This window comes from Mustelus asterias, chromosome 11, assembly GCF_964213995.1.
Source record: "Mustelus asterias chromosome 11, sMusAst1.hap1.1, whole genome shotgun sequence".
Taxonomy (NCBI): Eukaryota; Metazoa; Chordata; class Chondrichthyes; order Carcharhiniformes; family Triakidae; genus Mustelus; species Mustelus asterias.
The window spans coordinates 45,975,707-46,003,631 of record NC_135811.1 but is presented as its reverse complement, the minus strand read 5'-3'; the positions used below and the strand labels follow the sequence as shown (position 1 = coordinate 46,003,631).

The 27,925-nt window shown below is 42.9% G+C and overlaps 1 protein-coding gene across 1 annotated transcript in view; it reads left to right on the top strand.

Moving 5' to 3' along the window:
• The window catches only part of LOC144500502 (myoferlin-like), a 228,154-nt gene that overhangs the window by 47,258 nt on the left and 152,971 nt on the right, over window positions 1–27,925 (top strand). The window contains exons 5-16 of the mRNA XM_078223532.1: window positions 878–977; window positions 8,019–8,176; window positions 8,559–8,687; window positions 11,061–11,123; window positions 11,207–11,257; window positions 12,608–12,638; window positions 15,126–15,241; window positions 17,773–17,899; window positions 19,553–19,656; window positions 19,754–19,822; window positions 24,930–24,973; window positions 27,242–27,324. Of these exons, the coding sequence (XP_078079658.1) occupies window positions 878–977; window positions 8,019–8,176; window positions 8,559–8,687; window positions 11,061–11,123; window positions 11,207–11,257; window positions 12,608–12,638; window positions 15,126–15,241; window positions 17,773–17,899; window positions 19,553–19,656; window positions 19,754–19,822; window positions 24,930–24,973; window positions 27,242–27,324 (1,075 nt within the window). The remainder of the gene's footprint in view (window positions 1–877; window positions 978–8,018; window positions 8,177–8,558; window positions 8,688–11,060; window positions 11,124–11,206; window positions 11,258–12,607; window positions 12,639–15,125; window positions 15,242–17,772; window positions 17,900–19,552; window positions 19,657–19,753; window positions 19,823–24,929; window positions 24,974–27,241; window positions 27,325–27,925) is intronic.

Genomic DNA, 27,925 nt, shown 5'->3' with positions numbered 1-27,925 from the left:
AACTGATTCCTCCAGAATAACGGGGCAAATCCTTTTATAATTGGGGCTAGGCTATTCGGGGGGGGAAAACGTCAGAAGCACTTCACATGATGGGTGATGGAAATCTGGAACTTCTCCCCCAGAAAGCTGAGCTATCCCTATCAAATTTCAAAACTGATTATTTGGTTTCATTTCCCTTTATGATCTTGCCTGTGGGTAGATTTGAGTTAAGGTGCAGATCAGGCCTGATTTTTAATGCAATGGTGGAAAGGGTGAGAGGGAGAAGATGACCTGCTTCGGTCCCTATACTGTGTCTTTCAGGTAGAATTATGTTTAATATTGGCGCTATGGTTAGCACTGCTGCCTCACAGCGCAGGGGCCTAGGTTCGATTCCAATCTTGGGTGGCTGTGTGGAGTTTGCATTTTCTGTGTAGGTTTCCTCCCACATTCCAAAAATGTGCAGATTATGTGCATTGGCCATGCTAATTTGTTCCCTTGTGTCCTAAGATGTGTAGGTTAGGGGGAATGAGTGGGGGAAATATGTAGGTTCATGGAGGTAGGGCAGGGGCGTGGGCCGAGATGCTCTTTTAGAGAGCCGATGCAGACTTGATGGGCTGAATGGCCCCTTTCTGAACTGTAGGGATTCCAGTGGTATTCACTAGAAGGCAACTGAATGTATTCGTTGAGTCTTCAACTTCTGTATCATTGTAATCAAATGCTATCATGATTCTTGCTTCCTCCCTGGCAGCCATTGTACTATTGTACACCGGAACTATTTTGGTAATGCAATGCTTCTAATCCTTTCTAGTAAAAGGAAATGGACTTCAGCATCTTTGCATTTTAAGAGCTCTTTCTGATTTAATGTAGTTCTCATTTTGGGTGCAAAATGTGTTTCTAGGGGAGTATAAATCTCGTGGCAACCTATGAACCACCTGCTGGAACTGCACCACCGAATCCATCTGATCTTGGAAGTGCTGGTGCACAGGATGCTGAAGGGGGTGAGTGCTCATTAGTTACTAATGGTAACCAGTTATTAATCGTACCATTTTTGTGATCTGTTACTTGATGCAAATGTCCCTATCTGATATTCTGAGCTTCCAAGGCAGTGGGGAAGGCCAGTATATGCTTCGTTTGTAATGGCAGTTTTGATGTAACAAAGGCAGACCATTTACTTCTCAAATGAAGAATTTCATGTTGAATTAGATAATAGGGAAATCTACATTTTAGCCCTGGGGCTGGTAATTGAGTTCTTGTTTATGTTCTTGCCTACATTTTGAGGGATTTTTTTTTTTGCTTTTTGTAAAATGGGGAGGTATTATTTTCGAGAATAGTTTAGCTTTGACCAAATTACCATCCAGTAGATCACTTCTTCACGAATTTACATTTCTGATAGATCATTTGTTCATGGCATTAGAGTAACAAATGGGCGTTGTGCCAAATTCCAGGCTGTTACTGTATGTTGGGTTAAGGCATGGCTAATTCTTTTTAAATGCTGTTGTGTAACCTGTGGTGAAAGATAAGGTGGGTGGGGATCTGAGAGGTGCTGCCCATTTAAGAAGGAGTTGCCAGATATTGTGGAGATAGCAAGGTAAATGACCCAATGTCATACCCATGTTAAAAAGAGGAATAAAACTGAACCTGGAATTGCAGACCCGCTGGCCTAGCTTCCATTCCAACAATTTATTATCCGCCGTAAGCAATAGTCAAGTTATCTCCAACAGAGGGCTCTGGTGCCTGAACAGCCTCCCTGGAAGAAGTAGCATCATGTGTTTTGGAAATCTAGGTCAACTACCCATGCCTTTAGTCAAACACCAAAGATCTGATGATTCAGGGAATCGATGACAAACTAGTCGAAGAATGGAGAATCTCTCTCATTCATTACAGGATGGGTATGGGGAGGGTAAAAAGAGGGAAATAATGGAGGGGGTGCTCAGGGCTCTGTGGGGCCATTAGTATTTCTCATTCATGTGACTGAGGTTTCATTTCAATATGCCAGGCAGCACGGTGGCTAGCACTGCTGCCCCTCAGTGCCAGGGACCTGGGTTCAATACCCGGCTTGGGTCACTGTCTATGTGCTGTTTGTATGTTCTCCCCTTGTCTGCGTGGGTTCCCTCTGGGTGCTTCAGTTTTCTCTGTCCAAAGATATGCAGGTTAGGTTGATTGGCCATGCTAAAATTACCCCTTAGTGTCAGGGGTATTAGCAGGATAAATATGTGGGGTTATGGGGGATAGGGCCTAGATGGGATTTTTGATGGGCTGAATGGCCACTGTAGAGGTTCTATTCTGCACGGTCATGTTTGTTACCATCTGGTTGGGAGGGGCATTAAATTTATAAATCAGCTAAAACCTGAGTTGGGCAAAAGAAATATTTTGTTAGGAAAAAATCTAATGCAGACAATACAGGCAACGTGTATAATAGGAAGGAGCAAATTTACAAAAGTATCAATGGTGTTGGAAAAGAAAAGTCTTGGTAGACTTGACACCAAACACATCCAATGAAGTTAGTTGGATGTTGAGTTTCTCGCTAAAATGGAAATGAAGAGGTTTGTGATTAAATTGTATTCTGTTCAGTTCCTGGCTTCAGTACAGGGTTTGCTTCTGATTGCTGGGACTGAATAGGACAGTATGAACAAGAGCAATTAGGCTGATCTGTGTCAGTGGTTTGAGTTATTAAGAAAAACAGCAGAAACTTTTTATTCTGGAAAGGAAGTCTTGCGGCAGTATAAGATGATGGTTGAAGACGGGGGTAGCTGAATGTTTGTTAAAATAAATTGAGATCGGGCCTTATTAGCACAGGATGAAGCAGGCAAAAGGCCTGTTTTGGGACTGGTCCAGTAATTTTGCCTAAAAATAAACACATGGAAGGATGTTCTAGTGGAGGCGGCAACCACTGATCCTGCATTGGAGACTTCGGGGTGTTTGAGTGAATAAATTTTTATTTTCTTCCATATATGTTGTGAATTGGTGCAAGTGTATAAGTAAGTTAGCCATCCAATTCCAATATGTCTGACTTTCAGGAAGTGGTATTTGCCTTTTGGTTTCTATACTGTACCCCACACACTCTGGGCAGCTTTGTTTGATTGATGTGAACACCATCCTGTGAATTCTTCAACCTTCAAGCAAGGGTGTTGGGGAGAACTATTGTTATCAAATCTGTAACATCAGTATGAAGGTCTGAAACTTGTGCATTCCAGATAGTTTAAAGGCACATAGAACATCAAAATCTCCATGGTATAGTGTATACATTCTGCTGAAATTCCAGGATTGATGATAAATATCTGTTCCTATTTGAATAAACTTGTTACAACTGGATTGAATCCAAATCTAATGAATTCTGACTCCAATGCCTATGGGCACTGATGCAAATTTAGATCCTGTTCTTTGCGGAGCTTTCGGTCGTGGCGTCCCTTGTCAAATAAATGTCTGTCAATGCAAAAACTAATTATATTTTAGTGATTGATGGACACTTCAGGTGATAAGTTTACTGTCTTATTTATCTTGCTGGTTTGGTAGGCGTTGCATAGTCAAACAGTGACTTGGACTTCAATGTCAATGTTATGCTGTTTTAAAAAGTCGACTGTTTCTTCCTCACACCCAAGGGCAGTGTATCAATGTCCTGTACCCCACAATAAAAATCACATTTGCACCATGTCTGTCTTGTACACATTTGCTGACAATTTCAGCTTTGGCATCTAATGGGAGAGGCACTGGGCTGTGACAGTGCTCCACCGTTTCCTGTCCTCCCTTTCAAGAATGAATGGACCCCAGAAGATGTGTTCCCCTGTGCACTTCCTAGCATGATGTGGAGATGCCGGCGTTGGACTGGGGTAAACACAGTAAGAAGTTTAACAACACCAGGTTAAAGTCCAACAAGTTTATTTGGTAGCAAAAGCCACACAAGCTTTCGGAGCTCCAAGCCCCTTCAGGTGAGTGACCGAACCATCAGAAACCTTCAGGATCACCTGAAGAAGGGGCTTGGAGCTCCGAAAGCTTGTGTGGCTTTTGCTACCAAATAAACCTGTTGGACTTTAACCTGGTGTTGTTAAACTTCTTACTGTGCACTTCCTAGCAGTTAAAGCAGAAAAGAGGAAGGCAGAGTGCAAGACAAGTGGCACTTTATCCTCTGCAGCATGAAGTGCAAGAAAAAGCAATGAGAAAATCATTGTTGCTCCACCCTTGCCAAAACACTCTCTTCCCACCACAGTGAGCTCATGATTTCAGTTGCATCACTGTGGGAGCTGGAGTGGAAGTCAGCCACTTCCTATGAAAGAGTGTGAACCACTTTGTCTCTTCAATAGCCTGGTTGGGAGAGTCTTTTTAACGTTATGAAAAGTAGAAATCTTATGCCTTGTTATGGATTGCTGCAGACAAGAACAACATTGAACCTTAGCTTGGTTAAACAGTTAGCCAGGTGAGAAAATGCCTAAATATACATGGTGTAGGATCATTTAGAAAGGGCCAAAGATGGAGAGCTGGGCTGAAGAAAACCACATGGCTTGTTTTCGTTAGAGAGAAGAAGGTTAAGAGGTGACTTAATAGAGGCATACAAGATGATCAGAGGATTAGATAGGGTGGATAGTAAGAGCCTTTTTCCTCAGATGGTGTTGGCTAGCACGAGGGGACATAGCTTTAAATTGAGGGGTGAGAGATATAGGACAGATGTTAGAGGTAGGTTCTTTACTCAGAGTAGTAAGGGCGTGGAATGCCCTGCCTGCAGCAGTGGTGGACTCGTGGACTCGTCAACGTTGAGAGCGTTCAAGTGGTTATTGGATAAACATATGGATGATATTGGAATAGTGTAGATTAGAGGGGCTTTAGTTTGGTACCACTGGTCGGCGCAACATCGAGGGCCGAAGGGCCTGTACTGCGCTGTTATGTTCTATGTAATCTATTATTTATATCCCTCACTCGCTTTGATTAAGATCTTGTAAGATGTGAGGATGGTTTGGTCATTGACTTAGTTATGGTGGCACAGTGGTTAGCACTGCTGCCTCAGTGCCAGGGACTCGGGTTGGAGTCCGGCCTTGCATGACTGTGTAGTTTGCATGTTTTCCCCGTGTCTGCGTGGGTTTCCTCTGGGTGCTCTGGTTTTTTTCCCACAGTCCAAAGATGTGTGTTAGGTGGATGAACAATGTTAAGTTTCCCCTTCGTGTCCAATGATGTGTAGGTTAGGGGGATTAGCCATGGCAAATGTGTGGGGTTAGGGTCTGGGTAGGATGCTCTTATGGAGAGTTCGTGCAGACTCGATGGACGAGATGGCCTGCTTCTGCACTGTAGGGATTCTATTCCTCTCGAGAGCAATATTTTGTATATCACATGGTGTATACAGAGTATAATAGACTTCTCCCAAAACTGACCACTCTTGATGCTCTTCTTATTCAGTTGCTCTCTTTTGCTGATGTCAGCTGAGCAGCCCCATATAATTCAGCAATGACCTTGCATTGGTTCTTGTACCAACTGATCTTCACTTTGGCTGCAATGCCACTGCATCTCAAACAATCGGCTATGTTGTTGAGCACATGGAATATAACGAAGTTCAAATTGCTGCTGGTAAATTATATACTTGAATTTCAGACCTTCATTTCTGAGAAACCAGAAAGTCTGTTTGTGATGCCTAATGCATAACCTGTCCTTCCAGTTTGTGACCCTAGGTTTTCCAGTTTTTTTCCACCTCGCATGCGCTGCATAATTGGTTCTACCTAAGCAAAGTGATTTTGTATTATGTTGAATGCTAATTAGATAATTCCTGTTGGTAAATTCTAAGCTAGATTCTGCAGAAATAGTTTTGACTCCACTTGTTATCTGTTGCACTAAACTAAAACCATAGTTTTGCTTGTGCTTAATTTGAGGTTTTTGCTGGATTGTTTGTTATAATAGTCAATGACACAGCTCTGGCATTTTGTTGGAAGTGATGCATGATGTGGAACTGGTCCATCCTGAGGGATGTAGACAGGACAGACAATCACCCAAGAATGAGAGGTTGGACTGCAGATGTCACCGTTGGAACTAGGGGCATTTTGAGGGTGGATGGAGGCGAGGTTCCTGGTTTTTTGAGTTCAAATGGGAGGACCAGCTATAGGGATTCAACATTGAAGAACAACACAGCCCAGGAACAGGATCTTTGGCCCACCAAGCCTGCACCAATATGTGGTTTCTATCCCTCTGTTCACCTCCTGTTTGTGTCTATCAAGGTGCAGCTTGAATGTTGCTAACGTGCCTGCTTCCACCACCACCACTGGCGGTGTGTTCCAGGCACCCAACATCCTCTGAGAATCTGTCCCCACACGTCTCCCCTAAACTTACCACCTCTCACCTTGAACCTGTGCCCTGTTGTAGTCAACCCTTCCACCCTGTGAAGCCTCTGACTATCCACCCTATTTACGCCCCTCATAATTTTGTAGACTTCAATCAGGTCACCTCTCAGCCTCTGTCTTTCTAGTGAAAACAATCTGAGTTTACCCAACCTCCCCTCATACCTAAAACCCTCCAAATCAGGCAACATCCTGATAAACCTTTTTGCACCTTCTCCAAAGCGTCCACATCCGTCTGGTAGTGTGGCTACCAGAACTGCATGCAATATTCCAAATGCGGCTGAACTAAAGTTTTATACAGCTATAACATATGCCCTGGCCAATGATGTTTAAAAATATTGTTTCTTTTCCTTTGATTTTATCCCATCTGGAATAAACAGACAATGAAGGAACTGATTACTGGAGCCATTCCTTTGTTTTTTAAATCCACATCCAGAGGGGCTGCAGTGATCCATTATACTGGCAAGTCAAATTGGCGTGCCACATTTTTATAATTCAGCTTTATTTAAACCAATATGACTCTTAACATGCACTTGCTCCATATAGAGCTTCTTGTGAATCAAGACCTGGGTCTTTAATTATCATCCTTTTACTGGATGAGGGTTGCCCAGGTTTAATAATTTTACCACAACTGGATTTGAAAAAAAATCAAACACCCCATAGCCTCCTGTTGCTTCTGAATGTATCATGTAAAGGGCAAAACAAGTCCAGCTACGAGATCATTGCCTTTGTTGGTTGATCCAGTGGTCACTTCAGCATGGTACTGGATTGGTTACTGATTTTATGTGAAACTGTATTCCAGGAGACGTCATTGGCTTCAGGACAAGACAAAAATCAGCATTGTCAAACTTTGCTTTTTGAATGTTATCAGCCTCCCCTGTGGTAGATGCTGTGTGGAGATTCCCTGAATCCCCAAATGGCAAGAACTTCAGAAATCCATTCGGCAAGGGCTACACCCTTGTCTCCAAGCAGATGATTAGAATGTTTATTGATCCAAGCTTTGGAGCAAGTAGCCTGCCTATGTATACCAGTTGGTCTAAGGCAAGCAGAGCTGGAATGTTTAGTGTTGGGAAAGGAGGTGGAGTAAGTTGTTTAATCTGTATAAAGGTAGAGTTTCTTAAAGAGAACGTATCTTCCATCTTAGAAGTATTTACCATGTTAAAGAACTATTGCCTTCATTTGAAAAGAGGTATAGTTGTCATGTTCCGTGTGATACTGACTATTCTTGTTGCATTGTTGTGTAGAAGGCAGGGAAGATGAGTCAATTCTTAAAAGAATACTCAAACTCCTCCTTTAAAAGGTGAAGGCAACTTGTGGGTCATGTGGAGACTGAATAAAACCTGTACCCTGAACCATACAAAGCTGTAATGTTCTGGGTTTGACCGGTGGCCTCTGCACTGCATTAGCCAGGTCAAATCAGAGTTTGAGAGGCTCTCGTAGCTATTACATCTCTGGCTGTTTCAGAGGAGTTATGATCCCAGGTTTCTGGAGGACTAAGTAATGGTAATGACCTTGATTATCAGGAAGGGGGTTCAGCTGACATGTTAGAGACAGTCAAACCTTGGCATAATTTGTTATTGCTTGGGCTCATACGTGAGTAGTGAATTTAATAGAATCCAAGTACAGTTGACATTAGATTACCTTTTCTAGATTGATATTGGGGCAAGTATATGTAAAAGCTTGTGCCCTTGTGATTTCATTTTTGATTGGATATCCTGCCATTCCCAGATGAAGAAGAGGGTGCAGAAGACGGAGCAGGTGATGGTGGGGACGCTGGAACCCCTGGGGTTCCCAGCACCCCAGGCCAAGCAGCGGCACACGTCAACAAACGACTCCGGAAGAAGAAAAGCAAGAGATTACTTTCTAACAAACCTCAGGATTTCCAGGTACGTGACATTCTCACCAAGAGTGAGAGTCTAAAGCTGAGCCTTGTTAATGACCCTGCAGTCAGAATTTCAATTTGCTAAGCTTACTATAAAACTGTTTTTGATTTCACTTATTTGCGGAAAATGATTCCTGGGATGGCTGCAGAAAATGTCTTCTCTTGCAGGAGCAATTTGGATAATCTAGTGATCAAATTGTAGAGGCTAGTAGATTAATGTTTAAAATTCCACGTTCCTATTTGAGACCACCTCTCCATCAGGAGCCCATTTAGAATGAAAATGGCTGTAGAAAGCTATGGTCAAAGTTCGAGCAATTATTGAGGTCCTTTTTTTAAAAAAATATATATTTTTGCATCTCGAGCCATTTTACCCTTTTTTTTTTCAGATTCGGGTGAGGATAATTTCAGCTCGTCAGTTGCCTGGCAATAATATAAAGCCTGTTGTGAAAGTGACAGTCTGCAATCAGACCCACCGAACGAGGATTCGAAGAGGAAACAACCCCCACTTTGATGAGGTACAGGGAATTCTCCATTTCGATCGACCAAAGTTCACTAGCTGGGATTAGTTAGTAACTCAGTTTTGCACTGTCTCAATTTTTAATGCTGGAAAATCTTGTCCATATCTAATAAGCCTCTGAACAGTCAAACGTTGACTATAAACAGGGAATATTTAGAAGTTTACACAACTGTCACTGTTTGCTTGTGTATCTGCTTCTTTTCCATGTTTGGCTCAATGGTATTTGTCGTCCTGTGCTGAAATGCTCTTCATCTTCAAAATGCATACCGAATCTAGGCTGATGCATCTGGAAGTGTGCATTGTTGGAGAAGCCATCTTTAAAGATCAGCTGTTATACCGAGGCCCCATTTCTCCCTCCAATGTTTAAAAGATAATCTCATGGTACTTTTCAAAGCAGGGGTGTTGTCCTAGGTTGGGATTTTCCAGACACGCTCACTCCAAAACCAGAAAATCCCACCTGAGGTCAACAGACCTTTGCATGGTCCGTCACCACCATGACAGTTCCCATGGCGGGTGGGATGGGAAAATTCCCCCCTAGTGTTCTTGTTTCTTCCTCGGTCAGTACCACCAGTAATCGGGGTCAGTGAGACCTTGGTGTGTGCAAATTTGCTGCCTTCAATTAAATAGTGCGTACAGTTCAAAAACAATTACAATCAATGATGCACTTTGAGATCCTGAGGACATGGGGTGCTATATAAATACTAATATTAATTGGGGAACTGTGGGTGGGATTTTCCTGCCCTTTCCACTGTTGATCTTCTGGTCCTGCTGACGGAGTCCCTTTGTGGCAAGACGGACAAGCCACACAAAACACCATAGGTATCAGCAGGATTGGAAGATCCGATTGATGGCCAGTGGTGAGCCACTTCCACTGCCAGAGAACATGCCGCGGAGAGGCAGGAAAATCCAACTTTGCGTTTCTGCTTTTGAGGTTGGTTGGTTAGTCTGAGAAACTAACTTCTCCCTGGTTGCCATCAATGGTATTCATGAACAGAGGCCAGATAGACAGTGAATGTTAGCTTCCTCCCCTTGGCAATAGTGGCATTTCACTCCTGTAGGATATCCTGTAGGATAGGTGCCAGCAAGGACTACCAGTGCTTTTTCAGTGTACACAACAATGTAGATGTTCATTAAGTCTTGCCTTTCTAATTTTGCTCCTACTGCAAATGAAACTGGCAGAAATAGTTCCCTTTTATTAAAAAAATGCAAAATACACTTCATTACTGAGCTGGAATGAGATTAAATTTCAGTATGCACTGGAGATTAAACACAGTTGGAAGGTCTCGTCAAACATGGTGCAGAACCATGTTTGGGGGTCACTTATCTGAACATGTCTTCTCTGGAGTACTTTTGGCAATTTTATGAACCTAGAGTTCATTATAAATGAGTTGCACTGAAGAATTTGCCTCCTTTATTCCCACGGCCTCACCACCACCACCTCCAATCTTCCAAATGTCAGAACTAAACGTATGTAGCTAAAGATTGTAAAGGATTGACCCTTTTTCAGAAAGTCCTGCTTTGAATTTAGAAAAAGTACCAGTAAGCATGTTAACACGGAAATATCCTCTGTGTGCATGTTTTCCATTTCTGCTGTAATGACATCTATTTATGAAAAGACCAAATCCTGTTAAACATTTGTAACCAACAAAACACTGGTGTATCTATAGTATTCCTACTTGTTGTGGTATTTGGGTGCTGGGAGGGGAGAGAGTGAAGTAACATCAGATTTGTCAAGTGGTTTCCCTGGTTATGCTGGGGGAGGATTTGTATATGGTCCATGATGGTCAATCCTCCTGTCTTTATGTAAACTTTATGCGAGCTTTCCAAAATTGACCTTTTTCCTTTGACTTCCCCAATTTGCTCCCTCTGTTCTGAGATGAATATCCTGATTAGAAAGAATGCCAAGTAACCTGTACGCAGCAGGTTGATTTTATTTGTACAGCATTAATGTTGTGGCGTTCAAGTATATGAATGGGTGGGAGCTGGGAAGAAGTGTAATCAGCCACCTTAACCGAAGAGATATCTACTTACTTTGACTTTCTACATTTTGCAATGGGTGTTGAAGTTGTGTTCCATCTACGCATGTGACCAAGATTCTTAATTTCCTACACAACATCTAAAACATAACCAAAGCTGCCACCAGCAATAGAACTATCCCACCCGAAACTACATTATCTGAAATGGAGGATTTGAGTCCCTTTAAATATATTGGGGGGGAAAGGGCTTTGTTGTATGTTTACTGTTATGAGAAGTTCCTCAATGATATTTCTACTGGAATGAATGTTGTGGGCCTATTTCTCTGCCCCCCCCTCCCCAAGTATTTTGTGGTGCACATTCCTTTTATTAACCAATGGTGTTTCTCTGTCATCAGATTTTCTTCTACAATGTGGTCCGATCACCAGAAGATCTGTTTGATCAATCGATCCTAATTAGGGTGAGTTTCACTTTTACGATGAATTACAATTCTACTGTCTAGAAAATCTCTGAGACCCATTTAATTCATTGCTTTCTCTTTAGGTATACAATTCATTTTCATTGCGATCCGATTCCTTAATAGGAGAATTCAAAGTAAGTTTTAATTTTCCTAATTTGTTTAATTAACTTTACAATGATCTGTGGGTTCCGTAACTCCACCAATACAGCTACATTTTCATAGAATTAGAATCATAGAATCCCTACAGTGCAGAAAGAGCCATTTGGTCCATCAAGCCTACACTGACAACAATCCACCTATCCCTGTAACCCCACATATTTGCCCTAGCTAGTCCCCCTGATACTAAAGGACAAGTTACCATGGCCAATCAACCTAACCCACACATCTTTGAACTGTTGGAAACAGCAGCACCCGGAGGAAATGGATGCAGACACGGGGAGAATGTGCAAACTCCACACGGGCAGTGACCCGAGGTCGGAATTGAACCCGGGTTCCTGGTGCTGTGATGCAGCAGTGCTAACCACAGTGCCGCCCATCCACTGTGCTGCCCATGGGCTATGAACATTCCCAAAAGAAAAGGCCTCTGGTGCTCTTGATCTGCTATTCCTGAATTGCTGTGTTAGGACAAACTTTCCTCCTTAAGGGACAAAGGGTGATTCGGGCGTTGTCCCTGCAAGTAGCATCAGAGGTTATGGGTAGGGGAAAATATGGCTGCTACTACATAGCTGAATTGTTTTCCCCTTTATTGCAGAGTGGTTCCCTACGGCACCACTGTCTGCCTCGGGCACTCCTGCCCTTCCTTCATTTCTGAGCGATGTGTACTTGTATGTAATACTGTTCATTCAGCTCCAACTGCTCGTTGAGGTAAATGTTGGAAAACCATGGTCTGCAGGGCTGTTTTAGGAAAGGGGTGGGGCTATGTGTGGATTTATGTCCAGTTCGTGACCTTGTTTTCTCGTCAGACTTTTGAATCCTGTTTTAAATTTAACAATTCAATTATAGTTTATGAAATGGGCATTTGAACTTTTATTCCACCTTTTTTTAATTTAATAAGCTTTGTGTTCTGACATCTAGTATTATGGTGAAGGACCAGTCCCTTCTCATCTCAAATGCCAGCATTTCCTAAGTTGCAGACTGTTCTGAATTAAGTCGAACACTATTTTAACCGTGTTTCTAATGGACGCTGCTTAAGTCTGGGCAGTCTTGTCTTGAAGTCAATTCGAACAATGAGAAATTCCTGTCACTTTGATACTGCTGAAAGCAGCAACTATGTCCCCGATACGAAAGGACAGTGTGTTGACCTTACTGTACAGTACAATCACTTTATTGTAATTTATTAAAATTAATAGGGTGATTTCTAATTTAGTTTGGCAGTTAATACACGACTCCCACTTTCTAACCCATTACTATTTGTCACATGCTGAACCTGTCTGCAAAATAAGTCAAGCCTTGATTTTGGATGAACCATTTCATTTGTTTTTCAGCTGGACATTGGCTATGTGTATGATGAATCTGGTAGGTAACTGGGTTTTTACATATCTTGCAGGAAAAATATGCTTCCTTCCACTTTCCCAAAACTGCTAGACAGTCATAGGGACCGTTATTCTAATTTATGTCTGGCCCCTGTCCTGTTGAGGCTCAGTGTATTGCTGCTGAAACTTCTATGTGGTTACATCTCGTTTTTCCCTTGTGTGAAATGTTCCATCCTCCTTCAGTGATGTCTTTCCTGTTCAAGAGAAAACACTTGAGCAGCAAAGAGAACATGGTGCTCTCCCAGTGAGTTCATCCAATTAATGAACAGAGTGGGAAGAACTGACCTTGGTCTCTGCTGTGTTCATTGATTGTAGTCGAGAGAGGCTGTCTCGTTGTTTCCTTGAAATAGGGAAAAGAAAACACTCCCTTGTTTCAACTCTATTTGCTTTCCAGTGGGTCCCACTGGAAACTGGTTGGGCTCAACACGTCATGCTCCCCGCGATTGAATAGCAAGCTTGAATGAGTTGGGTCCACTAATCCCTCTAAGCTGCACTAATGAAAGGGTGTGAACAAGCAGTGGTCACTTTCAGACAGGCATAAGGTGGCTAATGGGCAATGTGCAGTTGGGAAATCCGAGGCAACTTTGGTCCAGACTGTGCTAAAACTTGCTTCACGCATGATTAATGGCCAGTTGGAAAGATACTCGTGTACTTTGGTGCCTGAGAGGAAGGAACAAAGATGAAAGTATTCTTTTAATGCTGCTTTTGCACTAAATTGAAGGGTGCAACGTAATGGGCACTGATTGCTGCATGTGTTTGATACAAGGCTAACTTGTGACTGAAAATCCTGTGCTTAATCCAACGCTCACTGCCGTGAGCTACATTTTATAATGGGAGCTGTATTCATCTCCCATGGGCCTGACTGAGTTGGCAATAGTTCACAAGAGGCAACTTTAATCTTGATTACCCTCCCCAGCAAAAGGAAACCAAACCTATCCCAAGGTCTGCTTCCTGGCCTAAAACCAACTTTATATCCACAACGTCACTGTCCTTTTTAATCCCTTGAGCTTTGATTTCACTAACTAGTTTTACACGGTACTTTATCAGATGCCTTATAAAAATCCATTACACAACATTATTAAGCCCACAAGTCAATCAAACACAATTTGTTATTGGCCAATCCTTGCTGAATTCTTCCAGTACTTTGGCAAACTTGCTGAATTTGGTGATTTATCTCTTCTGAGCAGGTGTTACATTTGAAATCCTCCAGTCCGCACTCCCTTCTGTTAGAGTTAACGTTTCGAGTCCATTTGGCTCTTCGTTGGAATTGCGGGACAATCTGTTCTGGATATTATACTGATTTTCCCCCCTCTCTGTTCTCATAAAGAGCCAAATGGACTTGAAACTTTAACTCCTTCTCTCTCCCTACAGATGCTGCCAGACCTGATTGAGTTTTTCCAGCATCCTCTTTGTTATAGTATATCTCATCTGGACTGTGTGACATTTCTACTCTTGAGTAATGCCAGTCTTTAATGCACTTTTTCTTTTGGTGCCTCAGCCAAGCTTTCAGACTCCACTCGAAGGTCTCTTTGGCCCCTAATCTGTCACATCTGTGCTCTGACTGCACTTTTACTATTTTATATATTTATCTTGTTATCTACTAATCTGTTCTTGTGCACTCTTTAATTTCCATTTCCTCTGTACTTGTTTGAATTCAGCTTGGTTCTCCACTGAATTGTGGACCTGGTCCAACCTCCTCCTTTCTCCAACCCACCCGGTAAGATTTGAACCCTGTGATCATCACTTATCAAAGTCCCCTCTTTCTGTTTCATTTTAATCTCCACATCCAGGGTGATCCCGTTTTCCCTTGTAATGGAATGTGATTAGACCATCTTTTTTGGTTGAACTGAATTAAATTAACTGAGGGACAAATTAAAAGGGGCGGCCCCAAAAAGAAGGGAACCACCCGAAACAAAACGCAAAGTAGAAAGGAAACGTAAAACATCAAACTAAAATGTGATCAAAGGGGTTGTAATACACCCTAGCCCCTGCGGTGCCCAATGGGCACGGAAGGCATCAACAATGCCCTCAAACACCGCATGCTCCTTCTCCAGGGACACCCGGTCGTGAATGTAGCCGCAGTAGAGGGGCACAGTCGGGTTGGATGACCCTCTTGGTCGCTCACTGCCTGGGCTTGTTAATGGCGAACCTGGCCAGGCCCAGCAGCAGGTTCACAAGGAGGTCGTCCACCTTCCCCACCCCTCTCTGCACCAGGTGGGAAGGTGGTTAGTCGTTAGCAATAACCTCCTCCATTATTATTGAGAGCCTCCCATTGCTCAATAACAAATCATTCATTTGAGCCAATCTATCTGTGACTGCATTGTGGTGATAGGATAGTTAATGGACTAAAAGATGCATCATGGTAGATGGTCCCCACACTCTTTCTACTTTAAATTTCTATTGCCAGGCAGTTTGGTGTGACTGGTGTTGGACAAATTGATTTTAAGCTCAATTTTTCACTGTACCATAGGACATGCGATTCTAAGGAAATGGCTCTTGCTTCACGATCCTGAAGACACAAGTACAGGATCCAAGGGATACATGAAAGTCAGCTTATTTGTCTTGGCGACAGGCGATGAACCTCCGGTAATTACTTTTGGTGATAGTAAGAACAAGAATTACCCCAGAAATGTGTATCATTTTGTTCCTTTTAAATGATTTAACTGCATCCCTTTGCCACAGATTTGAGATGCCTGCTGTATTTAGGGTCTCGTGTGCATATTTGCATTCATTATACAAAATGTGACCTTTTAGACCCTCATTACTTAATGTTTTATAAGGTGTTACTGTATTGCTGCAAATGCTCATGAGAAATTGACAGTTTGGCCTTTGCATCAAGGGAAAAACAAATCATTGTGACCTCAAAAATGTCTGTCTTTGAGTCTTGACTGAAAATGGGTGACTTGTGCACCATTTTGAATAATATTGGTGCTGTCATGAAGATGTGCTTTATGTCAAATAATGATTTTTAATTCACTGCCTGGAAACCAGACTTTTTTTAAAAGCATTACCTCAGCCCAAGATGGCTGCTCCCAATTTGCATTATTATCCATTCCACATTCCAATTGATTGATGTGAAGTATGTCTCTGCAAAACCCATCAAAGACAATTACTTCAGGGGAGTGTGAAGGACTTGATCTCCTGTCTCATTAGGAAGACATCTATAGTAACTACCTGAGGTAGTTAAAATAAGGCGCCAGGGAGTGAAGCAGTGCAGAGCTGGAGAGAGAGAGAGCTTTTTCCAGGCAGGGAGAATTCGGTTTGGAGGGAGAGGCAGCCAGGCGTTCCCCTGCCTGTTCTTTTCATTCCCGACGAGGAGGACAGCCTTCAGCGCACTCGACCTACGTTGCTGCACGGATAGCTCATGGCACCTCTGCCTCCTGCGGCATCATCTTCCACACGTGTGTCTCTCTTGGACTGTGTGTGGGTGTCGTGAGTAACTGGTGGGGACTATACAGTCCAACTGGAACAGTATCTACAAATGTGTTACTGAGGATGAGTTTCCCCATATGTGCACCAACGGAGGGCCCCCAACGGTTATAGATCAGAGCTCACTGTTTTATGTCTGTTAATGATGTGTGTTATTAAATTTATTTTTGATATTCCGATTACAGTACTGACATTTATGGATAAACAGGGAATTAGCCAAATCAACATCAACCGCTAGGAATTCGGGATCCTGTTGATTGAATATTTAAATAGTAGCCCCATATCGTGGTCAGCAGGGGGTTACAATTAAAAAGTGGCAAATTTTCTTAACTATCTTGCTAAAATGGTCCTTTCAGTATTTTGGGGGAAAGGCTATGGGAGAAAGCTGGCAACTACAAAACAACCTGTTTTCAAGATTGAAGAGGTGTGGATGCAGAACTATCCAATTTTATAATACTGTACTGATGGTTATTGAGTGTGTGCAGTGACTGATTCTAATTATAGAATTACAATTAAATGTTTCTCATATAGAGAAGTGCTTAAATATGGATGTTTGCCAAAGATTGAAAAGAACTTTGAACCTGATAATCAGCTTTAGAAGGGATGATTATTTGAGCATAGCTAGAGGAATTATAAGGTTCATAATATTGTGATATTACCTCAAGATGTGGTGTGCTTCATTTAGCAATTTGAATAATGGAATAACCAATGGCATTTGCTATTGGGTGACCCCAAGTGTGATACAAAATATGTTTTGCTCTGGGTTTGGGTCAATCGAGTGCACTGGCCATGAGCCCAATGTCAGCTGGACAAATGCCCCTCACCGCTAATGTAAGTGATGAGTCAAATTCAGATGACGTTAATCTTGCTGCCCTCATAAAATCCCTACAGTGCAGAAGGAGGCCATTCAGCCCATCAAGTCTGTACCGACCACAATCCCACCCAGGCCCTATTCCTGTAACCCTGCATTTTTACCCTGCTAATCCCCTGACACTAGGGTCAATTTATCATGGCCAATCCACCTGACCTGCACATCTTTGGACTGTGTGGGAGGAAACCCATCCAAACATAGGGAGAAAGTGCAGATTCCACACAGTAAGCTGGAATGGAACCTGGATCCCTGGTGCTGAGAGGCAGCAGTGCTAACCACTGTGCCACCCTACCACACTTGCATTGTTTGAGATAGTGTCAATGATCACAAAGCTTTAAGTGAGTTGGTAGACACCCATGTGATACTGTTCCCTGCTACCAGGCCACCAGTGCATGCACAAGGGTTCGAAAGTACAATACAAAAGCTTGTACGTCTTAAGGAATCTGTGGTACTAGTGGGAAAGTGTCTGACCCAATTGTTCCATGCTGGGCCCTGATGGATGACAGCTTCAGCTTGGACAAAGTCCTCGATCTAGTGCAGGGACACTAGAGCACTCTGGTAATGGATCTATAACCAGATATCTAAACTGAGGTGAATTTGTAGCAATAATAAAATGAAATGGCCACGGGGGAGGGAGACTCTCTACAGCATCTAAACTATTATTGAATACCAGGGCCAATCGTGGCCAGACAGCGCTTGGATCTAACTGGATGGTTGAAGTAGTTGGTGAGAGGCAGGAACAGCTATGTGATGTCATGCTTTACTGCAGCTACTGTCTATTAATGCACCAACTTTACATAAAATCTGTGTCCAATAGGTTGAGAAAAAAGAGGCGAATGAAGAACATGACGATGTTGAAAGCAACCTGCTGCTCCCCGCAGGGCTCACGCTTCGATGGGTGACCTTCCTTTTGAAGGTTTACAGAGCAGAGGATATTCCACAGAGTAAGTTAGATTTCTGGTTGGAGAGAAGAACGTGGTAATTTTAGAAACTGAAATTTAAGGAAGAAGAACAACAAAAGTTACAGTATCTTGCTTTGTGATCAGCTAGCAGAGAGCAGCGGGAAGCCTGGCCAAAGATGTGCATTATATCCTGTGTAAATGTAATGTGTTTTCTATCCCTATTCCTCCCCATCTTGTTGGTCAGCTGCATCATCCTCCTTGTGCTGAAACTCTGGAACTACTTACCCCCTCTCTGGTTCCTTTCATAGAATCCCTACAGTGCAGGAGGAGGCCATTCAGTCCATCAAGCCTGCATTGACAACAGTCCCACCCAGACCCTATCCCTGTAACCCCATGTATTTGTCCTATTGCCCCTGATGGTAAGGGGCAATTTAGCAGGGCCAATCAATTTGACCCCCACGTTTGGCATGTGGGAGGAAATCGAAGCACCCGGAGGAAACCCACGCAGACATGGGGAGAACATGCAGACTCCGCACAGTCAGTCACCCGAGGCCAGAATTGAACCCAGGTCCCTGGTGCTATGAGGCAGCAGTGCTGGTGACTGTGCCACTGTGCCGCCTATGATAACAGACAATCTCCTGCACAGAGGCTTCCTGTGCTTGCTCAGTCATCTGTGCACTCCAGGGTTCCATTGTTGGACCCTTATTCCTCCGTGTATTGCTGCTTGCTGACGTTATCTGTAAGGTAGGTTTAGCTGAGGCCTGACCTTCCTCCTGTACTTGGCTACCCACCAACTTCTGTCTGGATGAACCACAATCTTCAACTTCAAGTTGAATCATTGTTTGGATCATGCCAGAAATGTCCCACTTCCCTTCGGTGTGACTCCATGCTGTTTTCATGAACCTGGGTTGAACCTTTATAATATCAACTTCCGTCACTCAAAGTATTACCCATTTCTGCTTTATCCCAGTCATTAGTGAAATGTTCAACTTCTTCTCGATGCTGAACATCCTCCTTTAACTCTTACAAAACTGCATGGCACCGTTCTATTCTCTGTCAAGTCTGCTTGTTTGCCTTTGCCTTTTCTCCAGTTTGCCTTCAGCCATCTCACCCCACCTCTTTGACAATTTTCTTCCCTAACTTCTCAGCTTTGCGATGTCTCCGCCTTCAAGAAGGCTTCCTCTTCCATTCCCCCTTTTGACTGTTTCCCAAATTTTACTCTTCCTCCTGTTTTCTTCCAGTTTGGCCATAATGAACTTTGAGATGTACAATTGTGTTAAAGGTCCTGTTTTAGTGCAAATGTTGCCTCGCATCTGCTGCATTTGAACTTGATGTGGAGATGCCGGTGTTGGACTGGGGTGGGCACAGTAAGAAGTCTCTCAACACCAGGTTAAAGTCCAACAGATTTATTTGGAATCACGAGCTTTCAGAGCGCTGTTCCTTCTTCAGATGAGTGTTTGTGAACTAACCTCCACTCACCTGATGAAGGAGCAGCAAAGCTCATGATTCCAAATAAACCTGTTGGACTTTAATCTGGTGTTGTGAGACTTCTTACTGTGCATTTGAACTAGATTGTGAGATATTTATGCAGTTCAATGAAAATTATTTCTGGTTTTCTCCAAACACTGATGTGCTGATGAAATATGAGCATCAAAGTTGTGACTGATCAACGTTTTTGTTCCTTTTCCATTTTAGTGGACGATGCCTTTGCAGAAACTGTGAAGTCAATATTTGGAGCAGGTTCTGATAAGAAAAACCTTGTGGACCCATATGTGGAGGTTGGCTTTGCTGGGAAAAAGGTGAGCACCTGGTTGTATCCATACCCCTGTGAGTTTTGGCATGGAATTTCCTCCCCCACTGCTCTGCACATATAACATGGACTCTGTTCTGTTCCAGCTCTGCACAAAGATCATGGAAAAAAATGCAAATCCTGAGTGGAACCAAGCGATCAATCTTCAAGTCAAGGTAGAGTCTGCTTCCATTTCATTCACTGAAGTTATTGTTTCTGATCTGCTAGTAGATGTGATGTGACACTGGTCATGGGCCAGAGGAGTAGCTCTTGCCATAGTCATAGGATCCCTAAAGTGCAGAAAGAGGCCATTCAGCCCATTTGAGCCTGTACTGATCGACAACAATCCCACCCACGCCCTATCCTCATAACCCCATGTATTTACCCCACTAGTCCCTCTGACACTAAGGGGCAATTTAGCAGGGCCAATCCACCTAACCTGCACATCTTCGGGTACAAGGGTACATTATAAATGTCCAAGTACATTTTATCATGGAGGTCATTGAGGAATGTAACAATCATGGGGGTGATTCTCCCCAAAAAATTCTAGGTGTTGAATTCGTGTGAAAACTAGAGTAAATCATGTTGGGTTTTTCAGTGGGAATTTCAAAATGAATCTTCCACACTGTGCTGCAGAATGCGTGAGTGTAAATCAGGGGGTGGGGCCTATTGCCGCTGGAGAGGCTGGCAACAGGCCACTGCACATGCTGCAATCTGTTAGTATCAAGATCAGCACAGGCACAGTGGCCCCGGTCTGCCAACCTTCTGATTGCTGGCCAGTCCTGCGAAGCCAACATTGCCAGCCCTCTGCGCCACTGCCGCCACCACCCCCGAGCATGCCTGGGCCAGCCTCGTTCCCCCTGGGGGCACAGGCTGGTACTGCTAAGGTGGCAATGCCCAGGGGACACCCCAGCACCAGTTCCCCTTGAGGGGTGGGGCCTCGATAGCACCACCCCTCTTCACTCCAGTGGGGTCGAGCTGCTAGCTCCCCGAAAGTGGAGAGCTACTGTAAATCCTGTTGGAGTGAAATACTCCTGGTTTGGGGGAGAGGAGAGGCTAGCGGGCCCAGAGACTTCAGTGTTGGACCCACTAATTGCATTTAAGATATATTGAAATGATTATTTGCATAATATATGCAGCTCCCTGCTGATTTCCAGTGTGGAGCTGTGCTGCGCCCATTCAGAGTTACACTGGGGAGAAAGCAATGGCCTAGCTGTATTCTCGATAGACTATTAATGCAGAAACTTGGCTCATTCTGAGGACCTGAGTTAAAGTCCCACCACAGCAGATGGTGGAATTTGAATTCAATAAAAATATCTGGAATTAAGAGTATACTGATGACCATGAAACCATTGCCGATTGTCGGAAAAATACATCTGGTTCACTAATGTCCTTCAGGGAAGGAAATCTGCTGTCCTTATCTGGTCTGGCCTACATGTGACTCCAGATCCACAGCAATGTGGTTGATGCTCAGCTGCCCTCAGGCAGCCAGGGATGGGCAATAAATGCTGGCCATCCAGCGACACCCATGTCCCATGAATGAATAAAGAACACAAGCTATCCCTTAAGTTTTACGCTCCCTTGGAGTTTCAAATTGTGGCAGTCCTTCAATGAGTTTTAACGCTGAGCCAATGTATAATTATTTTGTGTCTTGTTGCTGTTTTTGCGAGGGACTAATTGAGTGATGGAGTCTCACCATTTTGCTTCATTGTTTGTGAGCAAAGTTTTTAAACTTAGTAGTTGTGAGGGCAGTCTGGTTGTGACTGGTAGCTGCTCTGGGGCAGTTCCTCTGTTCTGTGTGCTATTTTCAATTTACAGCTGTTGATGTACAAGTAGCAGAGGCTCTAGTGGAGTTGTTTATCAAGTTGGTGTCAAGTCATGTGGGCTTTGATCACAAATACAATATTGTGCATTTAAAAAATCTCTGCATAGTATGCCCATGTTGTCTAACTTTGTCCTTTTCCTGAAATGTTAAGACTTGGCAATGGGATGTGTATAATTGGTGTTTAATCTGTGTTGCTGTTTAAATTTGTGCCAGCTATCGATGCTTTCTCCTGTTTTGGTATCAGTCATTCTGATGAGCAGTCGGAGCATCTTTAGTTAACTTGTGTTGCCCTATATTTACATATGCAATAATGTGACTCCTTTCTCCTGTACATCCTTCTGTCTGTGTTTTTCTTGACAACTAGTTTATTAAAGAAATTAATAAAGCAACAAGAAAGCTAACCTATCCACAAATTATGTTTTCGGATAAACGGGGTTGAGAATAATGGGGCGGAGGAGGAGGCAGAGACCACATCTGGATCAGCCACGATAGTGAGTGGTGAAGCAGACTTGAAGGGCTGAATGGCCTATTCTTGCTAGTAAGCTTTGGGTGGCACGGTAGTTAGCACTGCTGCCTCACAGCGCCAAGGACCTGAATTCAATTCCAGCTTTGTGCGTGCGTCCGTGCGTCCGTGTCCTCCGGGTGCTCAAGTGTTCTTTCTCAGTTGAAAGATGTGCAGGCTAGGTTGATTGGCCATGCTAAATTGCCCCATAGTGTCAGGGGGATTAGTACGGTAAATGCATGCGATTACAGGGATAGGGCCTTGGTGGGATTGTTGTTGGTGCAGACTCGATGGGCCAAATGGCCTCCTTCTGCACTGTAGGGATTCTGATTCTGTGATGTCCTATGTTCCAAATGGCTCCTGCCAAGTTCAAATGAATGAGTTGGTTCAACAGCAATGATGTGATGTCAAGCTAACTTGCATCATTTTTATCACATCGGTTTAGGCTTGTCTGTTCAAGCCTTGTTTATTGATAACTGGAACCCCTTGAAAGTTTAACTTCATAATATACATTAAACCACATTTCGCCCTCTGCAAACAGTCTGAAATTCTGAAATAATGCATTGATCTTATTACTGGAGTAGAATAAAACTGATACAAAAATTGATTCATTGGGAGTCAATTGTCACAAACCTCTGAAGCAGCTAAAGATACTAAAAAAAAATTTTTAACTTTGAATCCCAACAGTGCAGAAGGGTGGCCATTTGGCCCATCAAGCCTGCACCAACAACAATTCCACCCAGGTCCTATCCCTGTAACCCCACGTATTTACCCTGCTGATTTCCCTGACACTAAAGGGCAATTTAGCATGGCCAACCTAACTTGCACATCTTTGAACAGAGAGAACTGGAGCACCTGAAGGAAACCCACACAGACACCGGGAGAATCCCACACAGACAGTCACGCAGAGCTGGAATTGAATCCAGGTCCCTGACGCTGTGAGGCAGCAGTGCTTACCACTGTGCCACCCAAAGCTTGCAAGTAGGAATGGGCCATTTAAACATGATGTGGAGATGCCAGCGTTGGACTGGGGTAAACACAGTAAGAAGTTTAACAACAGGTTAAAGTCCAACAGGCTTTTGCTACCATTTAAACATCCCAGGTTCTCCGTTTGGGAGGACGAAGCAGAGAAGGGACTGGTAGTGAAGAGAGGCACAATGAGGCAGGCACTTGGTAACAAGAAGCCAGTGGGATAGGATGGACAGAAGCAAATAGAGTTGGGGGCACAGAATGATTGGACAGACAATAACCAGATCAGATGGGTGGCGGTCTTGCTGAAGGAGAGTCCAAGGACAGGGGTGGCAAAGAATCAATTCAAATAGTGGGGTAGGCTGTATCTTTGGTGGCTGAATGAGCCCAGCAGTGAACTACTCTGTGGTTGGACCACAGAGTTCACAATAGTCTGCTTGAGGCTGCAAACAGTGTTGCAACAATGAATGAGTTGCAGCTACAGCAGAGGCCAGTGACAAAAACAAATGGGGATCCTGACGGAAGGGGGAAAGGAAGGGAGGAATTCCCTAGGAAATGGAGATGAATACCAAAAGGTTAAGTCAAAGTTTGGGAAAGAGGGTGATAAACATTAAATTGAGAAACTGAAACTTGCTACAGAGTGCTGACCAATAACAGCACTTATAACTACAGTCAACTGAAATAACTAAAGCTATACAAAGACATGATTTCAATTGTAATTGTTGACATAGACCCTTTTCAATATTGAACATTTTTAACCAGGCTTTCATGTCTTCAGGTAGTAATTTTGGTTAGACCAGAAGTGCATGGCTATGTAAGATTTTTAATGCGATATGGAGAGGGATTTTCTGTTCCCATTTTCATTGGGTGGGAATGGCAAATCTCTGCAAAAGCTTTCACATCAGTGTGAAATGCGATTTGGACGTCTCAAGAGATTTCCTGCTCCCATTGGTGATCCTGTCCCCCGAAAATGGGCGCAGAACATCTCTATGTCCAAATCACAATTCGGGCCAACTTAAGTTTGATGTAGCACTTGGGGTGAAGGGGATCAAAAGATATGTGGGGGTGGAGGGAGGGTCTTGCTATTTTCTATGCCTATAAAAGCGTGACGCAATTGACCCTGTCCCCACCAAAGATGTAACCGGATTCCTGACATTCAACCGTAGGAACTTTATTTACATACTATTAGGCCTCGACACCTGAATTATTTCCCCCCTCCCCTGCATAAAGTCCATGTGAACATGAGAGCAGACCTGTGTGAATTGTGACTGGTGTCCCAAGACTTGCACCTGGTGGACAGATCTCCCAGAGGAGCTCCAGCTTCCTGCTTGACCTTCGTGCTCTGCGGTGGCCTTTAAAAATGGCACCATGATTGTCACAAAACAAAGTTGCTGGCGAGGTGGGCTCAATCATCCTGTCAGCGTGATGTCGGAGGATCCGTCCCTTGCAGTTTTTTTTTAAAAACAACAGTGGAAAAAGCTACACTACTTTTCCCACTCGCCATCAGCCTTTGTCGATATTTGGGAAAATGCCGCCCATGGATTCTGTTCTGAATTGCCAAAACATAGGTTAACCTCTGGAAATATTTGAGGTGAGGAGGAATCAAAAGGAAACTTGACAGCCTTTTTTTATGGAAAGTGTATGTTTAACATCAAAATACTAGGAGTGAGTGAGAAATTGTTCAGTACAATAGATAGCCTCGGGCTTCAAATGCTACGCATAATGTTAGTCCTATGGCTTGATTCTTTAGTAAATAATTGAGATTTTGGATTATTTCTTTTCTCGTCTCTACCCCAATCAGAGTAGTTGGGTATGATTGCATACCATGTATACATACATGTATATTCATTCAATCAGTTACCTGGTAAATGGTGAAATCTGGAAAAGCTGACCTATCGTCAGTCTCTCGCATTGCTCTTCTAAGTTTGTTCAATATTAAACTGAGAATCTCTCTCTAACACAGCTAATTTTTCTCTCCCTTCTGCAGTTTCCATCTATGTGTGAGAGAATAAGCTTGACTGTGTTTGATTGGTGAGTATGAAGCAAAAGCTTTCACCTATTTATTGTATTTTTGAATTTCGTCAACTGTGACTGACATTTATGCATTTACCTCCCAATGAATGTCCCGGAGTAGAAATGTTTAGGATTGGGTCACCTCTCAACTGGTGGTGAATGGTGAAGAGAAGCCAAGAAATGGTGGGGTGGGAAACAACTGCTTTTTAAAGAAAATAGAGCAATACTCTGCTTTCTATTTTGTCCCCTTTTCATTAAAGCATCCATTTGTTAACAAAGGGTTAATTTTTGTCGTAATACCCTTCAAAGCTCCTGCCATAGCCAGCGGTTGTAAATTTTTTGGTAGGATTAGTTTGGAGTCTTGATAACAATTTATACTTGGTTGCACTACCAGTTGAGGAATTTACATTTTGTAAATAATGCTATCTTATATTGGAACTGATCTTGAAGTGGTACAATTTGATATGGCGTGCACATGATTAATTGCTTGCAACAAAGATGTGTTCTCCCACAGTGACCAAAAGAAAGTAAATTTAATTCTTTGCTTGCTATTTTGTTTGAAAAGGGGATGTATGATCTGTAACGATTATGAACTTGATGCATTGGAAAAATAATAAGTACACCGGTTACGACCAAGGCATTACTTCAATGGTGATAAACATTTGCATGTGCCTTGGTATGCATCAGGAAGACCTGCATTGTCTTTCTTGCTAAATAAAATATGGCATTGCTCAAAAAATTCCTCCCTCTTCATTGGATTCACATATCTGCAGCAGAGAGTCCTCCAGAATTGCCTTTGCAAGTTCAATGTCTCAATCGTAAAGTGGAATATAGTACCTGGAGAACATAGTCTATCGAGCTAGTACCAAAATTGTTTCAATGATATCTCTTGTAACCCTCAGTTGTCCTGCCAACGTACTAGCCAGCTTTTATGAAGGTAATAAGTTTTGGCATTTGGTCATTTTGTATGATCTATGTTGAGTAGTTTTAAACACACACGCATCAGAACAGAGAGGTATCTGAGGGAGCGGGGAAAGTAGAAGTGAAAATTCTGCAAAGGCAATGATCATTTGATGGGAGGTTTGTATATAAGAAAAAACATCTGTCTTTAGATGTGGCTCGCGCTTTGTGCAATTCTTGACTTGAATGTATTACCTGTACACTACCTGGAATGCTTGGAGCAAATAGTTGACCTTTGTTTGGGTTCAGGTATGTGCTGGAAATTGCATGGGTTGCTCGGTGTTCTCAATCTGATCACCTTGAGAAATTCTTGCATCAGAGGGTGGCATGGTGGTACGATGGTTAGCGCCTCAGTGCCAGGGACCCAGGTTCAATTCCGGCCTTGGATCATTGTCTGTGTGGAATTTGCACATTCTCCCCGTGTGGGTTTCTTCCCACAGTCCAAAGATGTGCAGGTTAGGTGGATTGGCCATGCTAAATTGTCCCTTAGTGTCAGGGGGATTAGCAATGTAAATATATGGGATTATGGGGATGGGGTCTGGGTGGGATTGTTGTCGGTGCAGGCTTGATGGGGCCGAATGGCCTCCTTCACTATGGATTCTATGATACCCTCCCGTTTAAGTTTGTGCAGCTAATCATTACCATCGTTTTATCATAGTTAGACAGCTTTGTTTTGCTTTTTATATGGGAACGTAAATATACAGCGTGCCTGTTTTTCCTTCCTTCCTTCCTTCCTCCACCATACTGAATAAACATTTGGAATTTCTGCATTGATATGAAAATTTAAGGTCATTTCCACTTCAGTGGCATGTACCATTTGTGCAATTTCTGTTGTCAACATCAATGTAGACGTGATATTATGAAGAGTAATGGATATTTAACCCCACAAAATTTAATGAACTGTCATCTTCTGAACCCTTCTGATCATTCAGCTGGTTCAAATGGCAACTTGCTGAGCCAATCGTCAGGTTGGAATGACCTGATTTCAGCTGGCACAGAATAGAGACACGAACACAGAAAATAGGAGCTGAGATAGGCCATTTGGCCCCTCAAGCCTGCTCTGCCATTCAATAATATCGTGGGTGATGCGTTTCTGTTTTGAGTTCTACATTCCCATCTACCTCCTTTTTTTGATTCCCTTGCCTACCAAGAATCCATTCTCTCTCCTTCCACACACACACACACCCTGGAATTCTTTCCCTGTTGGTTACGCAGTGGATGTACCACCTGATGATGAAAGTATGTGAATGCTAGCTGCTTCAGGACATGTTGCATGGTGTTTTAGTTCCTACAAATAATATCAAAAACATGGCCAATGTCTTCCAGGGATCGGATGACTAGGAATGATGCTATTGGAACAGCATTCTTGTACCTCTCCAAAATTGCTTCATCTGGAGGTGAAGTCGAAGGTTGGTGTAATTTTCACTGCCCTGTTATTGATATACTGGGATTATTTACAGTGCCAAGCTCCACTGGAGTTCTGGAGAGAAAATATATTTCCATTCTCGGTTGCAAGTGTGTTCAGGGGCCAGATGTGGTGGCAACCATTTCTGCTGAATGAAACACACTTGTCAACATGGAATTTATATTAACTGTACTTTGCATCCTTCCAGAATAATTTGACCTTTATCTGGATATCTTCCTTTTTTTAATGTGCATTTTCAGCTATGTGTGGCCACCATAAGGATCATTACTACATGCCAATGTGCATTGCATTTGGTTTAGATACTAATCTGCAGTCTCCTACTTTATTATAGAATGGGACAATAAACCATTGTGGAGTATGCAAAAATAATTTGCGTTACTGTTTGTGTGCTGTGAACTTCCTGAAATTCAGTTGAAATACTTTGTGTTCTGTTTAATTCCAAATGAGTTTAAACTGATTATTGTGGAAAGACTGCTTGCTGAGCAAAGTCAGTTTATTTTTTTTTTAGGAAACCAGTTTGTCCATGTGTAATGCAAAAAAAAGGTAAACATCACCCAAATGACCATAGGCTGTCTGGTGAAGAT